The sequence below is a fragment of the Megascapheus bottae genome, chromosome 5, assembly GCF_031878675.1.
Source record: "Megascapheus bottae isolate mThoBot1 chromosome 5, mThoBot2.hap1, whole genome shotgun sequence".
NCBI lineage: Eukaryota > Metazoa > Chordata > Mammalia > Rodentia > Geomyidae > Megascapheus > Megascapheus bottae.
Genome location: NC_143513.1, coordinates 14736246 through 14753380, shown reverse-complemented (window position 1 = coordinate 14753380; position 17135 = coordinate 14736246). Strand labels below are relative to the sequence as shown.

At 37.5% G+C, this 17135-nt stretch overlaps 1 protein-coding gene across 1 annotated transcript in view; it reads right to left on the bottom strand.

Moving 5' to 3' along the window:
* The window catches only part of Lrrc72 (leucine rich repeat containing 72), a 49535-nt gene that overhangs the window by 27301 nt on the left and 5099 nt on the right, over positions 1-17135 (bottom strand). The window contains exons 2-3 of the mRNA XM_090332722.1: positions 14796-14869; positions 7949-8018 (exon numbers count right to left, since the gene is read on the bottom strand). Coding sequence (XP_090188848.1) covers positions 7949-8018; positions 14796-14869 — 144 coding nt within the window. The remainder of the gene's footprint in view (positions 1-7948; positions 8019-14795; positions 14870-17135) is intronic.

The following is a 17135-nucleotide window of genomic DNA, read 5'->3' as shown; positions in this document are numbered from 1 at the left end:
AAATTAACTTAACAAAAGATGTAAAGGATCTCTATGATGAAAACTTTAGAAACCTGAAGAAGGAAATGAAAGCAGATTTAAAGAAGTGGGAAAACTTCCCATGCTCTTGGATTGGGAAGATTAACCTGGTGAAAATGGTAATACTGCCAAAAGCTATCTACACATTCAGTGTAATACCTGTCAATACCCCAAAACATTCTTTAACAAAATAGAAGAAGCAGGATCCGCGGAGTTTGGCCTAGTAGTAGAGTGCTTGCCTGGCATGCACTCTATTATTATTATAGTTCTGTTCTAAGTACTCAAAGAGGAATTATTAATTCAAATATTGGTATTTTTTGCCAATCCTGGGGCTTGAACTCAGGGCCTGAGCACTGTGCTTGGGCTTTCTCAAGCATAGAGCTCTACCACTTGAACCACAGCACCAGTTCCAGCTTTTACTACATAGGTGGTACTGAGGAATCGAATCCGGGTCTTCATGAATGCTAGGCAAGCACTCTACCGCTAGTCCAATCTCCTGGTCCAGATATTGGTATTTTATTTTCAGCTTACTAAACATTACCTAAAAATTTTTGAAAGACATTGATTATAGTATTTTGAGTGGACAGCATCTAAACCATGGAGTTCTCTATCTAATATGTTATAGTGGAAATCAGAATATTCTCCACAGACAAGATATTTGCTCTCCCAAACCTCCCCCAGGGAAGATGTGCACAGGATCCAGAATAAGCCAATCTCAAATCTCAAATTTGAATTATGAAATGGCAAAATAAGGAAGTTGAGACAATCAGAAGTTAATTCTGGTGATGGCAGACACTGAGACAACAATATATGCTTCCTACAGCAGTGGAAATTATGACAGTAATGATCGTGGCTGCACAGAGGCTGGTGCTGGTGACACCAAGAGTGCAAGCTTGCCCTCCTATTACTGAATGACAAGTCAACATGTGACTTGGTTTAGATCCTGAAAATTTTCTGAATTTAAGCTCCATAATATTAATCCAATTTCTCTCTAATCAACATATTTTTTCTATTTAAAGCAAAAGAAGCATAGTTCTATCAAGTATACTTCTATCACGTAAATTAGTATTAATACAAAGAAAAATCCTCAGCTGTGATATCTATTAAGTAGAAAGTAATATTTCTCAAATGAACAACAAAAATAATGGAGAACACACTACCAAACTTCTATCTTCAGTTTATAATTGATGCCTAAATACATGCCATCTGGGATTCACTGATAAAAATTCAAATTAGAATTGTTGTATTTATGGGAAAATATTAGGATTTTGTTATGTATTCTTCTTTTCAACAAATGTTGTGGTACCAGACTCTGCTAAGTGTTGTGGATATTTCAGTGGATACAAATGAGAAAAATCCTTGCCTTGGATGTAGTATGGAAAATTAACATACAAAATTTCCCCAAATGAAAAACATGAGTTCTGAGATGGAAATTTTTCTGAATTAAAAACAATAGATGAAAATATTCTCCTATCCACACTCATCTTTGTGAAATATCAAAACACTGAGGACAAGGAGAGGAGCAAATGGGTGTCTAAGACAGAACTTCCCCAACACACACACACACACACACACACACACACACACACACACACACACACACACACACATACACACACCATGTTCAAACATCATACAAATAGATGAATTGAATTGCAAATTATGGCATATAAATGCTGTGGAAAAAACTGCCTCAAAGTGGAAAGTAGCAGATGGATATTGCATTGTTTTTAGTGATGTCATGATTGGCCTCCCTGGAAGTTGGTACTGAAGGTCCTTCCTAAAGTTGGGGCATGGGAAGTATCATGTCTGAAGTGCCAGCTCTTGTGACAAATGAGGGTCAAACCTCAGAGACTGTATGATAACTAAGGTGGCTGGATTTGAGTTGAGCAGGAGACAAGTGGGAGGCAGCCAACACCCCACTCGTATACTATGTTTAGAGGCCTTTGTGGGTTCCTGTAAGATCTTGGCTGAAAGTTGAGAGTTACCTTCTGGTAACTCAGAACCCAGGCATCATGTATTTTAATTTGAGTTTCCACAGTTCACTTCTTTTTTTTTGTTGTTATATTGAATAATTGTTTTTGGCAAGGGACAACGTTGTTCCCCTATGTGGCATGTGAATAGTATTCAGAAATAGTTTTTAAATTGTCATTCTTGAGAAGACTCCTAAAATTTAAGTGAATAGAGGACAGGCATGTAGTTCAACATCCAAAAATGCATACAACATCACCCACCACACCAAGAATTATCCAACACCTCAGTAGCAGTCTGGAAAACACCATTGGACAGTAATTAAATAGCATGGAAAATTCTATATGTGTGAAATTAAGAGTAACTTTATTTTATGTTTGATCATTGACATCTTGGTCTTTAAGTTTTCATAGAACTTTAATTACCCAAAGGGAAGAATTTTAATGATATATATTGATACACATAAAGAATAACATGTAATAACAGGATTCCTAAGTTCAGTTGTGTTCCTGTCCAGTAAATTAAAACAGTGCATTTAATCATTTTTATATTTCAAATTACATAGGGCTAAGAGAAAATAAAATATATATTTAAAAATTTTCAGAAATGACCAGTTTTATTCAGTATAGACTTCCATTTTAGGTTTTCTTATTCTAAGTTACTCAGATGTTTTGTCTATCTTCTTTCCAAAGAATAGATTATATTTCTTGGATGAATCATAAATAGATCTAGAGTATACATATCCACAAATTTCATAATTATTCAGTGAATTGTTTTTTCATTATTTATGCTAATTTACTTTTAAAATTCATTGTAAAGTACTTGGCAAAAGATATACTTACTATTGCCCAGGGGTAGCACAAATACAGAAGAGCACAAATTATATGGAATGCATGCTAGCTTAGTTTGTTCTTCAATAGTTCACACACTTGGCTATGGGGTTTGTGTGCTTTTAGCAATTTTTTTTTGGAAATTCATTCAAATGAATGAATAAATACATACTCCAAACTTAATGACAAATCAACCTGATAAAAAATTTGTAAGCAAATATATAAAACCTGAAAAAAGTGATGTAACCTTTTTTTGTTGTGTGTGGTCTTACTTTTCTTGGTTTTAATTATTCATGGTCAGCCACAATCCAAAAGTATTAGATGGAAAATTCCATGGATAAAGAACTTTTAAGTTTTGAGTACCATTCAGAGTAGCTTGATGAAACCTCAAATGCTCTTGATTCACCTTGCCAGCATATGGGTCATTTCTTTGTCTAGGCTTGCATAGGCTCCCCATCCATTAGTTAGAGTAGTCTTTGAAATATCATTTTAATGTTCAAATGAGCTTGTTTTTACTGATAATGCCCTCCAAAATAACAGAAGTAATGCTAGCGATTTTAGTAGTCCAAAGAGAAAGCATAAAAAACTCATGTTAGGTGAGATTGCAAAAGTATAGTAAGATATTCTTAGAAAGGAGAGAGAGAGAGAGAAAGAGAGAGAGAAAGAGAGAGGGGAAGGAAGGGAGGAAGGGAGGGAGGGAGGGAGAGAGAGAGAGAGAGAGAGAGAGAGAGAGAGAGAGAGAGAGAGAGAGAGAGAGAGGGAGTCCACATTCATGCAAATTAAATTTTATATTGTAGGTATGTGTGGAAAAACAGTATATACACAAGGTTTGTATTATCCATGGTTATGGGTATCTACTGGGTGGACATTAGTGTTTATTTAAAGACTTTTTTAATACTTAACAGTGATAAGGAAATACTACACTGTGCTATTAGTCAAAGAATTTGCTATCAATATTTATCCCAAACATTAAAAATAATGTGCCTTGTTGCATTTATTAAATCCCCTTAATAATACCTAGGCTATTTATTAAATGTGCCTTAGGGTGTTTATTAAAAATCTAAATATGTGTTGAATATTGGGAGAACAGGATGCAATAATAAATAAGCTTAAGATCTTTCTTAAAGCAATTGTATTATTGAGTCTGTATGTGGTGTATGATGCGATTTTGTTATGGTGCCCTGGATGTTCTCAAACTACGGAGCTCAAGTGATCCTCTTGAATTCTCTCATTCCAAGCTCATGAATAAAAGGATGTAAGGACTCATTCAGATTCTAAGTCTTCCCCAACCCCAGTTTTATCACTACAGCAGAGAATATCACATTTATTCTGTCAGTAGCCTGATACAAATTCAAAGTAAGCAACATCCATTAAGATATGTTTGGATACCAGGCAACTTCTGAGCTCAACTGAATCCAGCATATTATTTCACCTTCCAGTGAGTCCAGATATTATGAGACACTCATCGTTGCCATGATTCTCTAGAGTCTATCACTAAATTTGAGATTCTTTGAATTGGTCAGCTAGGTCTAACCTTGGTACCCAGTCAAGGAAGTTTCTAGGGAGAGCAGGGATTTCTCTTCTTGTATGGTCTTCTAGGAATGAACAAACTTCTTCCAGAAATGTAGCAAAGATTAACTATGTAGCCATAGTTAATTGGGTTATATGCCCTTTCATTAGACCAGTCATTCACCAGGAGGGTGGAATTACATTGTTGTTTTAACAGAATGGAACTGGAATGGGGCCACCTACTTGAGTGAAACGTTTGTTGGCCAGGAAAAAGGAAAGAATGGATTGACTAGACAGCCACTACTGGCTTTACAAACCTCAGTGAGTGCTGTGGATTGGATAAGTGAATAAACAAATGAAATTGGGTTCAGTTTAAGAGACTGTTAATTCCCTATTTGTTCCTAAATAGAGGGTGGTCTAAGATATTCATTAAGTAAGAATGTTGATCATCACACATTTTGATCATTCCTAACAAAGTTACAATGCCAAATATTTACTTTCATTTGTCAATGTTCATGCACATTTTTTTTTGCCACATCTCTCCTGACCACTATACAGTGGCATAATAAGATGGTCAACTAGGTTTCGAAGAAACCTCAGTCAGAATTCTACATGTGAATTTTGGTGCAAACTGTAATAGCAAATGGTCCTGTTAGAATTCAGTAATTAAATTTTTAGTGGAGGAAAACATTCATGGAACTTAACACTAGCCAATCATGAACCAATTAGTTGACTTATTCCGTTACTACTTATTCTATTTATTTCATGTCTACTTAAAATCTGTCTCAGACATGATATATTTCCAATGTTAGAAAAGCTCCCAAATTTGTTTCTTAGAGAACAAAGAAAGTGAAGGGAATGTTAGAAATAATATAGTTTGTTACATGTAAATATTCATGTACAAGTGAAGGACTCAGTCTCTTGTGTATCCTCTCCCTGCACCTTTCAAAAATAAAAGAATAAAACAGTTGATTGATAGAGCATGCAATACTTTTCCATATCCACTAGGCCAACTGTGTGAAAATTCACTAAGTGACTGGAGGCTAGAGAACACACCATCTCAGAAAGCCAAAAATAAAATTACAAAACCCTAGTTTTATCTCTTACATGTTCTTTCTTTTAAAAGTGAACACCACTTCACACAACATGGAGTATACAGTAAAAGCAAAGATGAGTCATTTTTGCCATGCCTGATTTCCATCTTTTTCTAATCAGAGGTCATATGAGATGACCTGGGATAATTTTTGGCAGACTATTTAGAAAAATTTTCAGCTTTTATGCCTTTAAGTGGTTCATGCACTTTTCATTTCATTTGTTAGCTGCCTGACCCTTGAAGAAATTTATGTTTGTTCTTTTAGAAACCACTTCAAGTTCCAGAAACTTATGCTTATAGTCAGTGCTTGGTGCACTGTGATTTTTTTTTTATTCCACTCAATAGGTTAAAAAACACTATTCAATGTTATGAAATATTGAAATAGATCCACAAATATGACCAATTAAAGATTCAGGGCTTCAAACATGGACTTCTACAGGAAGGCTGATTACTTCTGGAAACAAATTATTTCTTTATCTGTGGGTGTGTGAAAGTCTAAATTCAATGTGTTAAGATTGAGTAATCAATGTATCATGAACAGAGTACTGGAAAGTACTGACTGTGGGAAAGCCATCATTTTGAAAGTTAGAAACAGCCACCTGGCTAGCTAATGGTGATGACAACCTGGAAAGAACTGAGACCCCTGTTGTGAGGGGAGGGTGAATGAAAACACACCAAACTCCAGCCTCTAAGACAATCTTTAGGGACCACATTCTGTGACTTAGAGCCAGGTCTCTGAATTCTGGGGACATGTCAGCCTGATGCCTAATGCTTCCTGATGAAGTGGAGTCTTTTTTTGATAGTAGTTGGTTTCATCAATCCCCTTGGCCTTTCACTGCAGGACCAAGGTGTGTGAGTCATGGTAAGTGGCTATGGGACCTGGGGCCTATGGTGACCTGGAATGCTGGAACCTTTGGAATTCAAATCCAGGGGTATTTCCCAAGTTCTGAAGACCCTAAGTTGCTAGTAACCTTGGGATAAAGGTAAAGTGAGGACAAGAGTGGCCCATGAAGAGAAGTCCATGGTGGAGGAGTGTGTTAACTTGTTGTTGATATATCAGAATATATGGGGAAAATTAATCTAACAAGAAGAAAAATTTATTCTGTCTCATGGGTTCAGAGGTTTCTATTCATTGTTAGCCCAGTGATGTCTGGCTCACAGGGAGGCAGACTATCAAGGCAGAGGACCAAGTGGCAGAGTAGATGGGGTAGATGGGAGTGGGGAGAGGAGGAGAAGGTCTCAGTACAAGGCATATCCTCTTAATGCTTTGTGCTCAACCAGTTGTTGTTATAAGCTAACAACAAATGGCACTGTCGGCAGACCACCAATCCTTTTCTCTGGAGGCACATCTGCTAGTAACACAGGATACAAAACAAAGAACTTTACTTTTTCCTTAGCTCTAATCCACGCAATCCCATTCCATAGCAACTTGGACAAAGGCTTGAGTACAGGTCAGGAAAGTAAAAAATAGCCAACTAGACCTGCCTATATAATAAAAGGCAGCTACCTGTGTTTAGTTTTAGTTGTGATTATGTATTGTTTGTGTGTGTGTGTGATATTCGTGAATGAGGAAATATAGTTAATAATTGTTCACATGTATGACAATGACTAAATGGACTTTAAACTTTTATATTACCTAGAAGAGTCATGAGACTGTTCAAAATTTCTTCTAGGAATAGTCTCCACTGAACTGACTTTTTCTTTTTGAGGGGTTTTGTTTTGTTTTTTGGTTGGTTGTGAGACTTGAACTCAGGGTTTGGTTGCTGTTCCCCAGATCTTTTGCTCAAAGCTAGAAGTAGAGCCACAGTACCACTTCTGTTTTTCTGGCAGTTAATTGGAGAAAAGAGTCTTGAAAGGACTTTTCAATCCATGTTGGCTTTGAACTGTGATCCTTCTAGCTCAGCCTCCTGAGTAGCTAGCTCACAGGCATGAGCCACAAGTGGCAAGCCACTGAATAGTTTTGACTTGCCATGGGAGATAGGGCAGAGGAGAAGATTGTGCTCTTTCAAATAAATATATGTGGCAAAAAGCACTGGCTTCTTTAGGATTCTTACTTTGGGGCTGGTGATTCTGATGTTGGCCAGATAGTACTTTGAGATGAAATACACAGGATACCAGGATTGTCCTTATTTAGCATGTGATACACTCATATTCTGTGGTATCTCCGTACTATGTATATATGCATACACACAAGTATATATATATATATACAAATATATAAATGTAAATATAACATGCATGTTACATTGTAATTATTAAAGAATTTATTAATGTTGATTTTTACATCATATTTTAAATGACAAGTTTAACAAACAAGTGTTCAAGAAGGGGATCTCTATTTACAATCACTGGTACTTAGTATTTAGAACTACATTGTAATTTTAAAAGTTATAGTTCTATATAAGTGTATACCATATATTTCTATGTCTATACACATTTTTACTAAGTTTTAACTTTTGTATTAAATATTAGTTGTGTTAAGACATGAAATTAAAATAATTTTAGCAGTTTAAAGATAAAATACTACCTTGTTATGATGAAGCCATAAGTATTTTAATTTTTTAAATTTAGAAAGATCAATGACCTCCGTCAGTTCCCTAGAAAGAGAAAACAAATTTTAATATTAGCAATAATTAATTTTCTTATGAGTAAGCTTGTTCATAAAGGTAGCGTGGTTTGGGAGTAACTACAATGGCTTCTGTCACAGTCTGTCCAAAATTCCTGCCATACTCACTTGTCAACTTCTTAAATTCTATCATTGGACTAAGGTTTTGTCATTTGGTTAAAGCTCATACAAATCTGAGAGAGAACCTTGCATTTATCATATTAGCAAAAATGTCATCCCATTATGACTGAGCTTATTGGAATTTCATTTAAAAACAGATTTTCCTGAAGGAGACAAGCCACGGGGAAATGAAAGACACAAGAAGATATTGGGTGTTCAAAGAAATATGAAAAGCAGGGCTCTCAAGCTGAGATTTGCTGATTATGATGTCTGTTGGACAAGAGAAAAATTGCAGGATACCAAGATGCAGATGCTGAGTAGTGTCTCCTTTACTTAGTGGGGATCATATGTTACCTGCTCTTTTTTTTTTTTTTTTTGCCAGTCCTGGGCTTGAGCTAAGGGCCTGAGCACTGTCCTTAGGCTTTCTCAAGTCTAGAGCTCTACCATCTGAGCCTCAGCACCACTTCTGGATTTTTTTCTATGTATGTGGTACAGAGGAATTGAACCTAGATCTTTGTGCATGCTAGGCAAGTGCTCTACCTCGTGGCCAAACTCCAGGCCCTACCTGCTCTTCTTGAGTGCTGTGGGATTTTATCTGTCCAAGTGACTCCGATCTTCATAGCTGATGCAGTTCAAACAAAGATGCAGATGGGGGTTGGACTTGGGAGCAAACCTCTGAGAACTGGTCATTTGACTGGTGTGGCCTAGAGCTTTCAGGTTTCTTCTGTTTCTCAGAGTAGAAATTGTGAGTCCTATGCATGTAGGTACATATGTATGTCTCTTTATCTATCAAGTACTTAGTACATACATGGTGTATGTCACTTACATAAGTACTTAGAAATAACTAATGTTAATTAGTTTAACATATCAATTCACTTATAATAACATCACTCAGAATAGTTTTTAATCTTGGGGTTTAAAGGGCTAAGGTTTTCCTAATTTTTATGAAAAAACATAATTTAAGGTTACATCAGCTAAATCTTTCTGTTGTAAAAGTATATTTTAAAAATTATTAATATATAGGGTGTCCCTGAGCTCCTTTATGCTCAAGCATAGCATTCTACCACTTGAGTCATAGTGCCCCTTCTGGCTTTTTCTGGGTAGTTTATTGGAGACTTGGATCCTTCTTTGTCACCCTACACTAGAATTAACTCCAAATGGATCAAAGACCTCAAGGTAAAAGCCAACACACTGAAAACTTTACAAGAAGGAATAGGAGATACACTAGGCCTCCTTGGCACAGGTCAAAACTTTCTTAAGAAGGACCAAGAATCACAACAAATCAGAGAAAGGCTGGATAAGTGGGACTGCATTAAACTGCAGAGCTTTTGTATGGCAAAGGACATAGCTAGTAAATTAATTAGGAAGCCTCCGAATGGGAGAAGATCTTCACCAACCATACAATGGACAAAGGTCTCATATCTAAAATTTATCAAAAGCTCAAAAAATTGACTCACTCCAAAACTAATCTCCAAAGAAACAACCATCCCATTAAAAGATGGGCCAAAGACTTAAAGAGAGTCTTCTCTGAAGAAGAAACAATAGACACATGAAGAAATGCTCCACATCTCTGGTCATAAAAGAAATGCAAATCAAAACAACTCTAAGATTCCACCTCACTCCAGTTAGAATGGCCAGGATCAAGAAAACTAATGACAGATGTTGGAGGGATGTGGCCAGGAGGGATCACTACTACACTGTTGGTGGAATTGCAAACTCGTTCAACCACTATGGAAAGCAGTATGGCAGTTCCTCAAAAGACTAAACATAGAGCTCCCCTATGATCCAGCAATTGCACTACTAGGCATTTACCCAATTGTCCAGAAACAAGGACATACTAAATCCACTAGCACAACAATGTTCATTGCAGCACTATTTACCATAGCAAAGATATGGAACCAACCCAGATGTCCCTCAGTTGATGAGTGGATCAACAAGATGTGGTATTTGTATACAATGGAATTCTATGCAGCTGTCAGAAAGAACGATATCGCCCCACTTGGTAGGAAATGGAAAGACTTAGAAAAAACCATATTAAGTGAAGTAAGCCAGACTCAAAGGAACATAGGCTCAATGGTTTCCCTCATTTTTCCTAATCAATAGAAACCTTGGGCTCTCCTAGCAGAGATTTGCGATAGAGCAAAACCTAGATACATAAGGCCATATAGTATGAATAATAAAAGGACCTCCAGGATATAGAAAAAAAAGCCATATAATGAGCGATTGTTGTCCTTAATGTACTATGTTATCTCTCATCTCTTTTGCTGTCCCTTGGTTATCTCATATTGTTACAGTATCTCACTTTGTTATCTGATATATTGGATATATTTGTATTTGGTTATTTGAAATTAGATAGGGAAGGGGGAAAACAATATGAGGAGTGGGGGTGGGGGGGAGGGAAATGGGGACCAAGACATGAGAAAGGGTATCAATGTATGTGAATTAATGCACCTCCTATCTGGCAAATATAATGTAACCCTTCTATTAATTACAATAAAAATATATGAAAGAAAAGAATCTCAAGGACTTTCCTGTTCTGGCTGGCTTTGAGCCATGATCTTCAGATCTCAGCCTCCTGAGTAGCTTTTGAACTATTTTCTTAATGATATCAGCTTCAACCAATGATCCTTACCTCAAATACAGGCTTGGGATTTTAAGACTTTTCTGTTTTCATTCTTTTTCCATAAACTAACAGATATTCACCTGAAAAAAAAGCATCTACCCCCATCTCTTTTTTCTTTCCTTTATCCATCCATCTATCCATCCATCTGTTCATTCATTCATCTGTTTCCCTATCTTTAGTCTAGAGTTTTAAAATTTTTTAACTCTTTTCTTGTTTGTTTGCTTTTTTTGGGGGGCGGGGGGCCATTGGGCTTGAACTCCGCCTGGGTGCTGTCCTGAGCTCTTCAGCTCAAAGCTACCACCCTACCCTTGAGCCAAGCATCTCTTCCCATTTTCTAGAGATTAATTGAAGATAAGAGTCTCAGGTCCTTTTGTGCCCAGGTTGGCTTTGAACCTTGAGTCTCAGATTTCAGCCTCCTGAGTAGCTCGGATTACAGGTGTGAGCCACCACACCTGGCTTATTTGTTTGCTTTTTGATAGAGTCTTACTAGATTGCTTAGGCTGGCGTTAAGCTTGTGATCCTTCTGCCTCAGCCTCTTATATGCTGAGATTCTACCTGCTTCAGCATGCCTAACTTTTTATTTTTTGCCCGTCCTGGGCTTGAGCTCAGGTCCTGTGCACTGTCCTTGGACTTTCTACCATTTGAGCCTCAGCACCATTTCTGGCTTTTTTCTATGTATGTGGTACTGAGGAATTGAACCTGAGTCTTTGTGCATGCTAGGCAAGTACTCTACCGCTAGGCCAAACTCTCAGCCCCTTTTGGCTTGAGCTCTGGGCTTGGACACTGTCACTGAGATCTTTAGCTCAAGGCTATTGTTCTACCACATGAGCCATAGTGCCACTTCTTGTTTTCTGGTGATTAACTGGAGATACAAGTCTCACAGACTTTCATGCCTGGGATGGCTTCAAACTGTGATCCTTAGATCTCAGCCTCTTGAATAAGTAGGATTACAGGCATGAGCCATTGGTACCTGGGCTTTGACTAGTTTAATTTTTATCACTTAAATTTTATTAACCACGTGTGTCTTTTCAATATGTGTTTTTAGTCTCTGAGCACCTTCCTGACAAAAAAGTATTCTAGGTTCTTCTAATGCAACTTTCTGTAAGCAATTTTTACAGTTTCTATACTCTCATAGTAACTGTCTGCATTCTCCCAGGAGATCTATGATGAATTTTTAGGAAGGCAGCTCTTGGACTTGAGTGCAGGTGTACTATGCTAGATTCATCTCTTCTCATGATAATAATTAAACAATCACTATGTGGACATCATTTCAATACTCATTTAAGAGGATCTCATAACAATTTATTACATTAATACATTAACATTTTAATGGCATCAGGATTCTATTAATTTTCTTGTAATACCAATGCTGAATTTCAGATATCAGATACTGTTATTTTTAATTTTGTGCTGATCCTAGGGCTTGAACTGAGAGCCTAGGCTCTGTCCCTGAGCTTTTGTGCTCGAGGATAGTAGTTCTATCACTTGAGCCACTTCCAATTTTTTGTTCGTTAGAGATCAGAGTCTTAAAAACGTTCCTGCTCAGGTTGGGTTCAAATCACAGTCCTCAGCTCACAGCCTCCTAAATTGCTAGGATTACAGGCATGAGCCACCATCATGCGGCTAGAATTATTTACTTGTTATGGATATTTTAACTCTTTCCAGTTGGAAAGGTTAATGCCACACAGATGCCTGTCCTGAATCAATAGTGAGTGGCTTTGTTTTAAGGTGAAGGAAATGGAAGACTGATGATGAAACAACTGCTGTTGACTATAATATGTCAACACTGGTCACAGACTGTGATCTATGTGGTTCTAAAGAAGACCTGGTTGGTAAGATACTTTCTGCTTCCTAAGGGCAACAGAGTTTTGGCAAACATTACAATTTACCTGGTATGTTAGTATCTGGCCTGCGAACTATTTTATGTGCTCTGCTAGATTAAATGGCAATGCAGTTTATTCAGCAAATGAAAGGTGCTAATCTTTGACAATGTTGTAAAGCTATTCCTGTTATCTGCTTACCCTAGTAATCAAGACGGTAGTATTATCCACATCATGGAGCAATGACATGTGATCTTTTGACAACTGTAAAATATTTACTATTACTGGAAATCTTGTCTTTAGAAAAGCTCAGAGCATAATTTTCAATGTGTCAGAATTCTTTGCTGTATCTGTTCTACAATATTTGTGTTTTAAAATTTTCAGCCTAAGCCAGGCATAATGGTTCATGCTTATAATCCTAGCTAACTCAGGAGGCTGAGATCTGAGGATTGAGGTTCAAAGCTGGCTGGGGCACTAAAGTCTGTGAGACTCTTAACCACTAGAAAACTAGAAGTGGGGCTGTGGCTCCAGGGGTAGGAAGATAGCCTTGAGCTGAAGAGCTCAGGGACAGCACCCAGGCCCAGAATCAAAGCACCACGACCTACCGAAAAAAAAATTAACTTGGCTATTTCTTTGTTCTCTAACTAATAAGAGATAAATGCGAGACCACTAAAAATGTCAGATTTTTTTCTGTGCAAATAAATTGACTATAAATATTTAATTAGTATAAAATGAAGATGTTTGTTAATAAACGGCTACTCAAATTGCTACAAATGAAAATAATTATATTAATGTAAAACTAGAGCATTTTCTTTAGAAAAGATGAGTTTTAAAGACTATATGAGAATAGATATGTCATAGCTGTTTAAAAACATTATATAGAATTACATACATAAAGAAGATGTGAGTGGGGAGGGAGATGAAGAGTGGAAATAGAATCTCAGTCTATTTAGTCTGATGTGTCTTAGTTTGAAACTGAGAACTGGTAATTTATAATAAACAGAGATTTATTTCTTATAGTTCTACAGGCTGACTGTCAGAGGTCATGGATCCCACATCTGACCAGGGCCTTCTTTATATAACATAGCATTGTGGAAGGCATTATGTGATGAGAAAAAGAAAAGGAGAAAGTGAGATCCAGAAAAGAGAGGCAGATAAAAGTAGTGAGAGAGAAGTAGAGAAAGACAGAGCAAACAAACTCATCCTTTCAGCAAGAACTGACTCTTGAGATTAGCAGCATTCCTCCATACACAAAAGCAGAAGCACCATGACCTAATCAACTCTTGGTGATCTTATTTCTCCATACTGATGCATTAGAGATTAAGTTTCTACCATAGAACTGTGGGATCACATTCAAATTGTATCAGGGTCATTGCTAGGCAAATTCAGTTTATAGCTGTACAGGACATGAAACATTGGCTGGTGAAAACAGTGATGGTAGATTCTAATCCTAACCATGATCTCAAGTTATATCTCAAGCTCTGAGGTGTCTATGTCTGTACAAAGAAGCATCTACTTTTTCATTTCCCAGCTTGGGGAGTTTATGTGGAATTCAGAGTAACTTTGGCATAAGGGAGTGATTTCATTCTGCCAAACAAAACTGACAGAGGGTTTATTGGTGGTTATTGTATAAAGAGGGTTATTATTATGTGAATGATCATAATGGATCATTATTCCTACCAAGATCATCTATTGTACAGATGTCTACAACATTGGTACACAGTTTCAACCAATATAACCTAGTCTTCATAGCAACCCTATGAAGAAGTTGGTATTTTCAGTCAGAGAGAATATGGCTCCTAGATTAAATAAAGAATACAAGGCTGTGTTTGAATTTCAGAAAAAAAAAACAAAAACGTTTCCAATATTGTGTGGGACATAATGTTACCGAAATTTTTTCTCTAAAGTTCAGATGTAACTGAATGCTTTAAATTAGTTAAAATGACAGCCCAACAGGTAGGTTATGAAGCCCAGTAAGATTATCCAGCTTGAAAAAGAGTATTCAAACTCAGTCTGGCTCAATAATCTTTGATTTTAGAAAATATAATTTAGTCTTGCCAGACCAAAAGAAATGGTGGAGCCCAACAAGTAATATAGTATTCAGAGTATCTCTGGGGAGGAGGAAAAGGAAAAGAACATATGGAACTATTAAAGATTATCACATGGTAGTCCTACTTAAAAACTTAAAAAAATAGGATATACTTACTTATAAGAAAGGAACAGCTCTTCGACATCAATATCCCTCTTGTAGCCACATATCTTTAGCTGATTTTCAACTGCCTGGTAACATATAATTAATCTGTCAAACCACATTCCAATGAGCAAAAATACTGAGACATTTGTAGTCAATAACAAAATGTCTACAATAAGATCAAAAGAGAGGTTACTGTGGAAGACAACCTCTCCACACTGATAAATTCCAACACTACAATTATACATTATTTAATCATTTCTGTGGTTGCATTTCATTATTTTTAATCATGGGCACAGATGTGGAAGTAATTGTTAATCAGAATGCAGAACTATCTATGTGCATGTGTACTCCAAAAACAAATTTTTGATCCATTAGGAGGAAACCGGCAGGATAATATCATTTTTCTTTTTTTTGCCAGTCCTGGGGCTTGAACTTAGGGCCTGGCTACTGTCCTTGAGCATTTTTGCTCAGCACCATGTCTAGCCTTTTCTGTGTATGTGGTACTGAGGAATCAAGCCCATGGCTTCACATGTACTAGGCAAGCATTCAACCACAAGGCCACACTCCTTCCTCCATTTTTCAAACTTTTTGTGCCAGTACTGGGACTTGAACTTTTATCCTAGTGTTCTGGATGGGCTTTTATTCATTCACAGCTAGCACACTACCACTTGAGCTATGCCTCCACTTGTGGCTTTTTTGCTGGTGAATTGTAGAATCTTTTGGGTTTGTCTGCCAACATTGGCACAAAACTGCAATTCTCAGATATGGGAATCCTGAGCAGCTAGGGTTCTAGCTGGGAGACTTCAATAAGTATTCTGAAATGTTCCTTCAAATACAAATAATTTGTATTCGATGGTTTTGCCATTCTAATAAAAGATACCTAATGTTGGGTTGGTGGTGGAGGGAGCAAGATGTCCTGTAGGTCAATAAAAAAGATTCCTTTCCCTTCCCTTCCCTTCCCTTCCCTTCCCTTCCCTTCCCTTCCCTTCCCTTCCCTTCCCTTCCCTTCCCTCCCCTCCCCTCCCCTCCCCTACCCTACCCTTTCCCTTTCCCTTTTCCTTTCCCTTTCCCTTTTCCTTTCCCTTCCCCTCTCCTTCCCCTTTCTCCCTCTCTTCATCTCTCTCCCTCCCCTCCCTTCCCCTCCCCTCCCCTCCCCTCTTTCTTCCTCCCTCCCCTCCCTTCCTTCCTTCCTCCCTCCCCTCCCCTCCCCTCCCCTCCCCTCCCTCCCTCCCTCCCTCCCTCCCTCCCTTTCCTTCCTTCCTTCCTTCCTTCCTTCCTTCCTTCCTTCCTTCCTTCCTTCCTTCCTTCCTTCCTTCCTTCTGTTGTAGGGCTTGAACTCTGGGCATGAACTTTGCCCCTGAGCATATCAGCTCAAGGCTAGTGCTCTACCCCTTGAGCCACAGCACCACTTCCAGTTTTCTGGTGGTTAATTGGAGATAAGAGTCTCATGGATTTTTGTGCCCAGGCTGGCTTTAAACTGCGATCCTCAGATCTCAGCCTCCTGAGTATCTAGTATTACAGACTTGAGCCACCAGATTCTTTTAATTATCAACCACAAACATTTGATACCAGTAAAATCTTAAGTGTCAAACGGATAAGTGAATGAATAAATGTCATTTTCTTAAATAAGTGAATAGCTATTCTTGACAAACAGTAGTCATGTCAATTTTCACAGATCACTAACATACTAAGAGAAATTTTGGAAATTTGGGAAACTTTATTCCTGTAAATTTTGTTTGAAAACTATAAATCCAGCAAGAGCTATTCAAGTGTTTTGTTCTTTCTTCTTAAGTTTCTTTTCAAGATTGCAGAATAACATTTGTAGGTCATCTGACTTCACATGATATGAAAAAATTAGAGCCTGTCTATAATTTACCATGAACGAGTAGAGCTAACAAGACACAACAAAAGTGGAAAGCATAATTGCAGTCATTTTGAGCCTAACATTGTAATTATCAGAATCACAAACCATCTCCAAATTTCAGCTATGATTTGTCGTGGGTGGTAAGGTTGTAATGTCAAAAAGTGATTTATAAAGTTCTAAGAAATGTTTTTATTATTTAGTTGAGAACTTAAGAAGAGTTAAATTTAATAGGATGAACAAATATTTAAAGAAGCAAGGAAGGTAAATATCCCAGGCATGGAGAGCAGCTGCAATGTTATAATTCCAGATTTCCTTGGGTTACTTGCTAATCAAGCTGAAGCTGAAGTCAGGGGCTGGCTGAGAGAATGTGCAGGGTTGGGGGTATTTCTTCCAGTGCATTCTGTAATCCTTCTCTCCCCTTGGTCATACATCCCCTTCCCTGTGCATCACTCTATTTCCAGGTGATTATTTTGTTGGACTTTGACTTT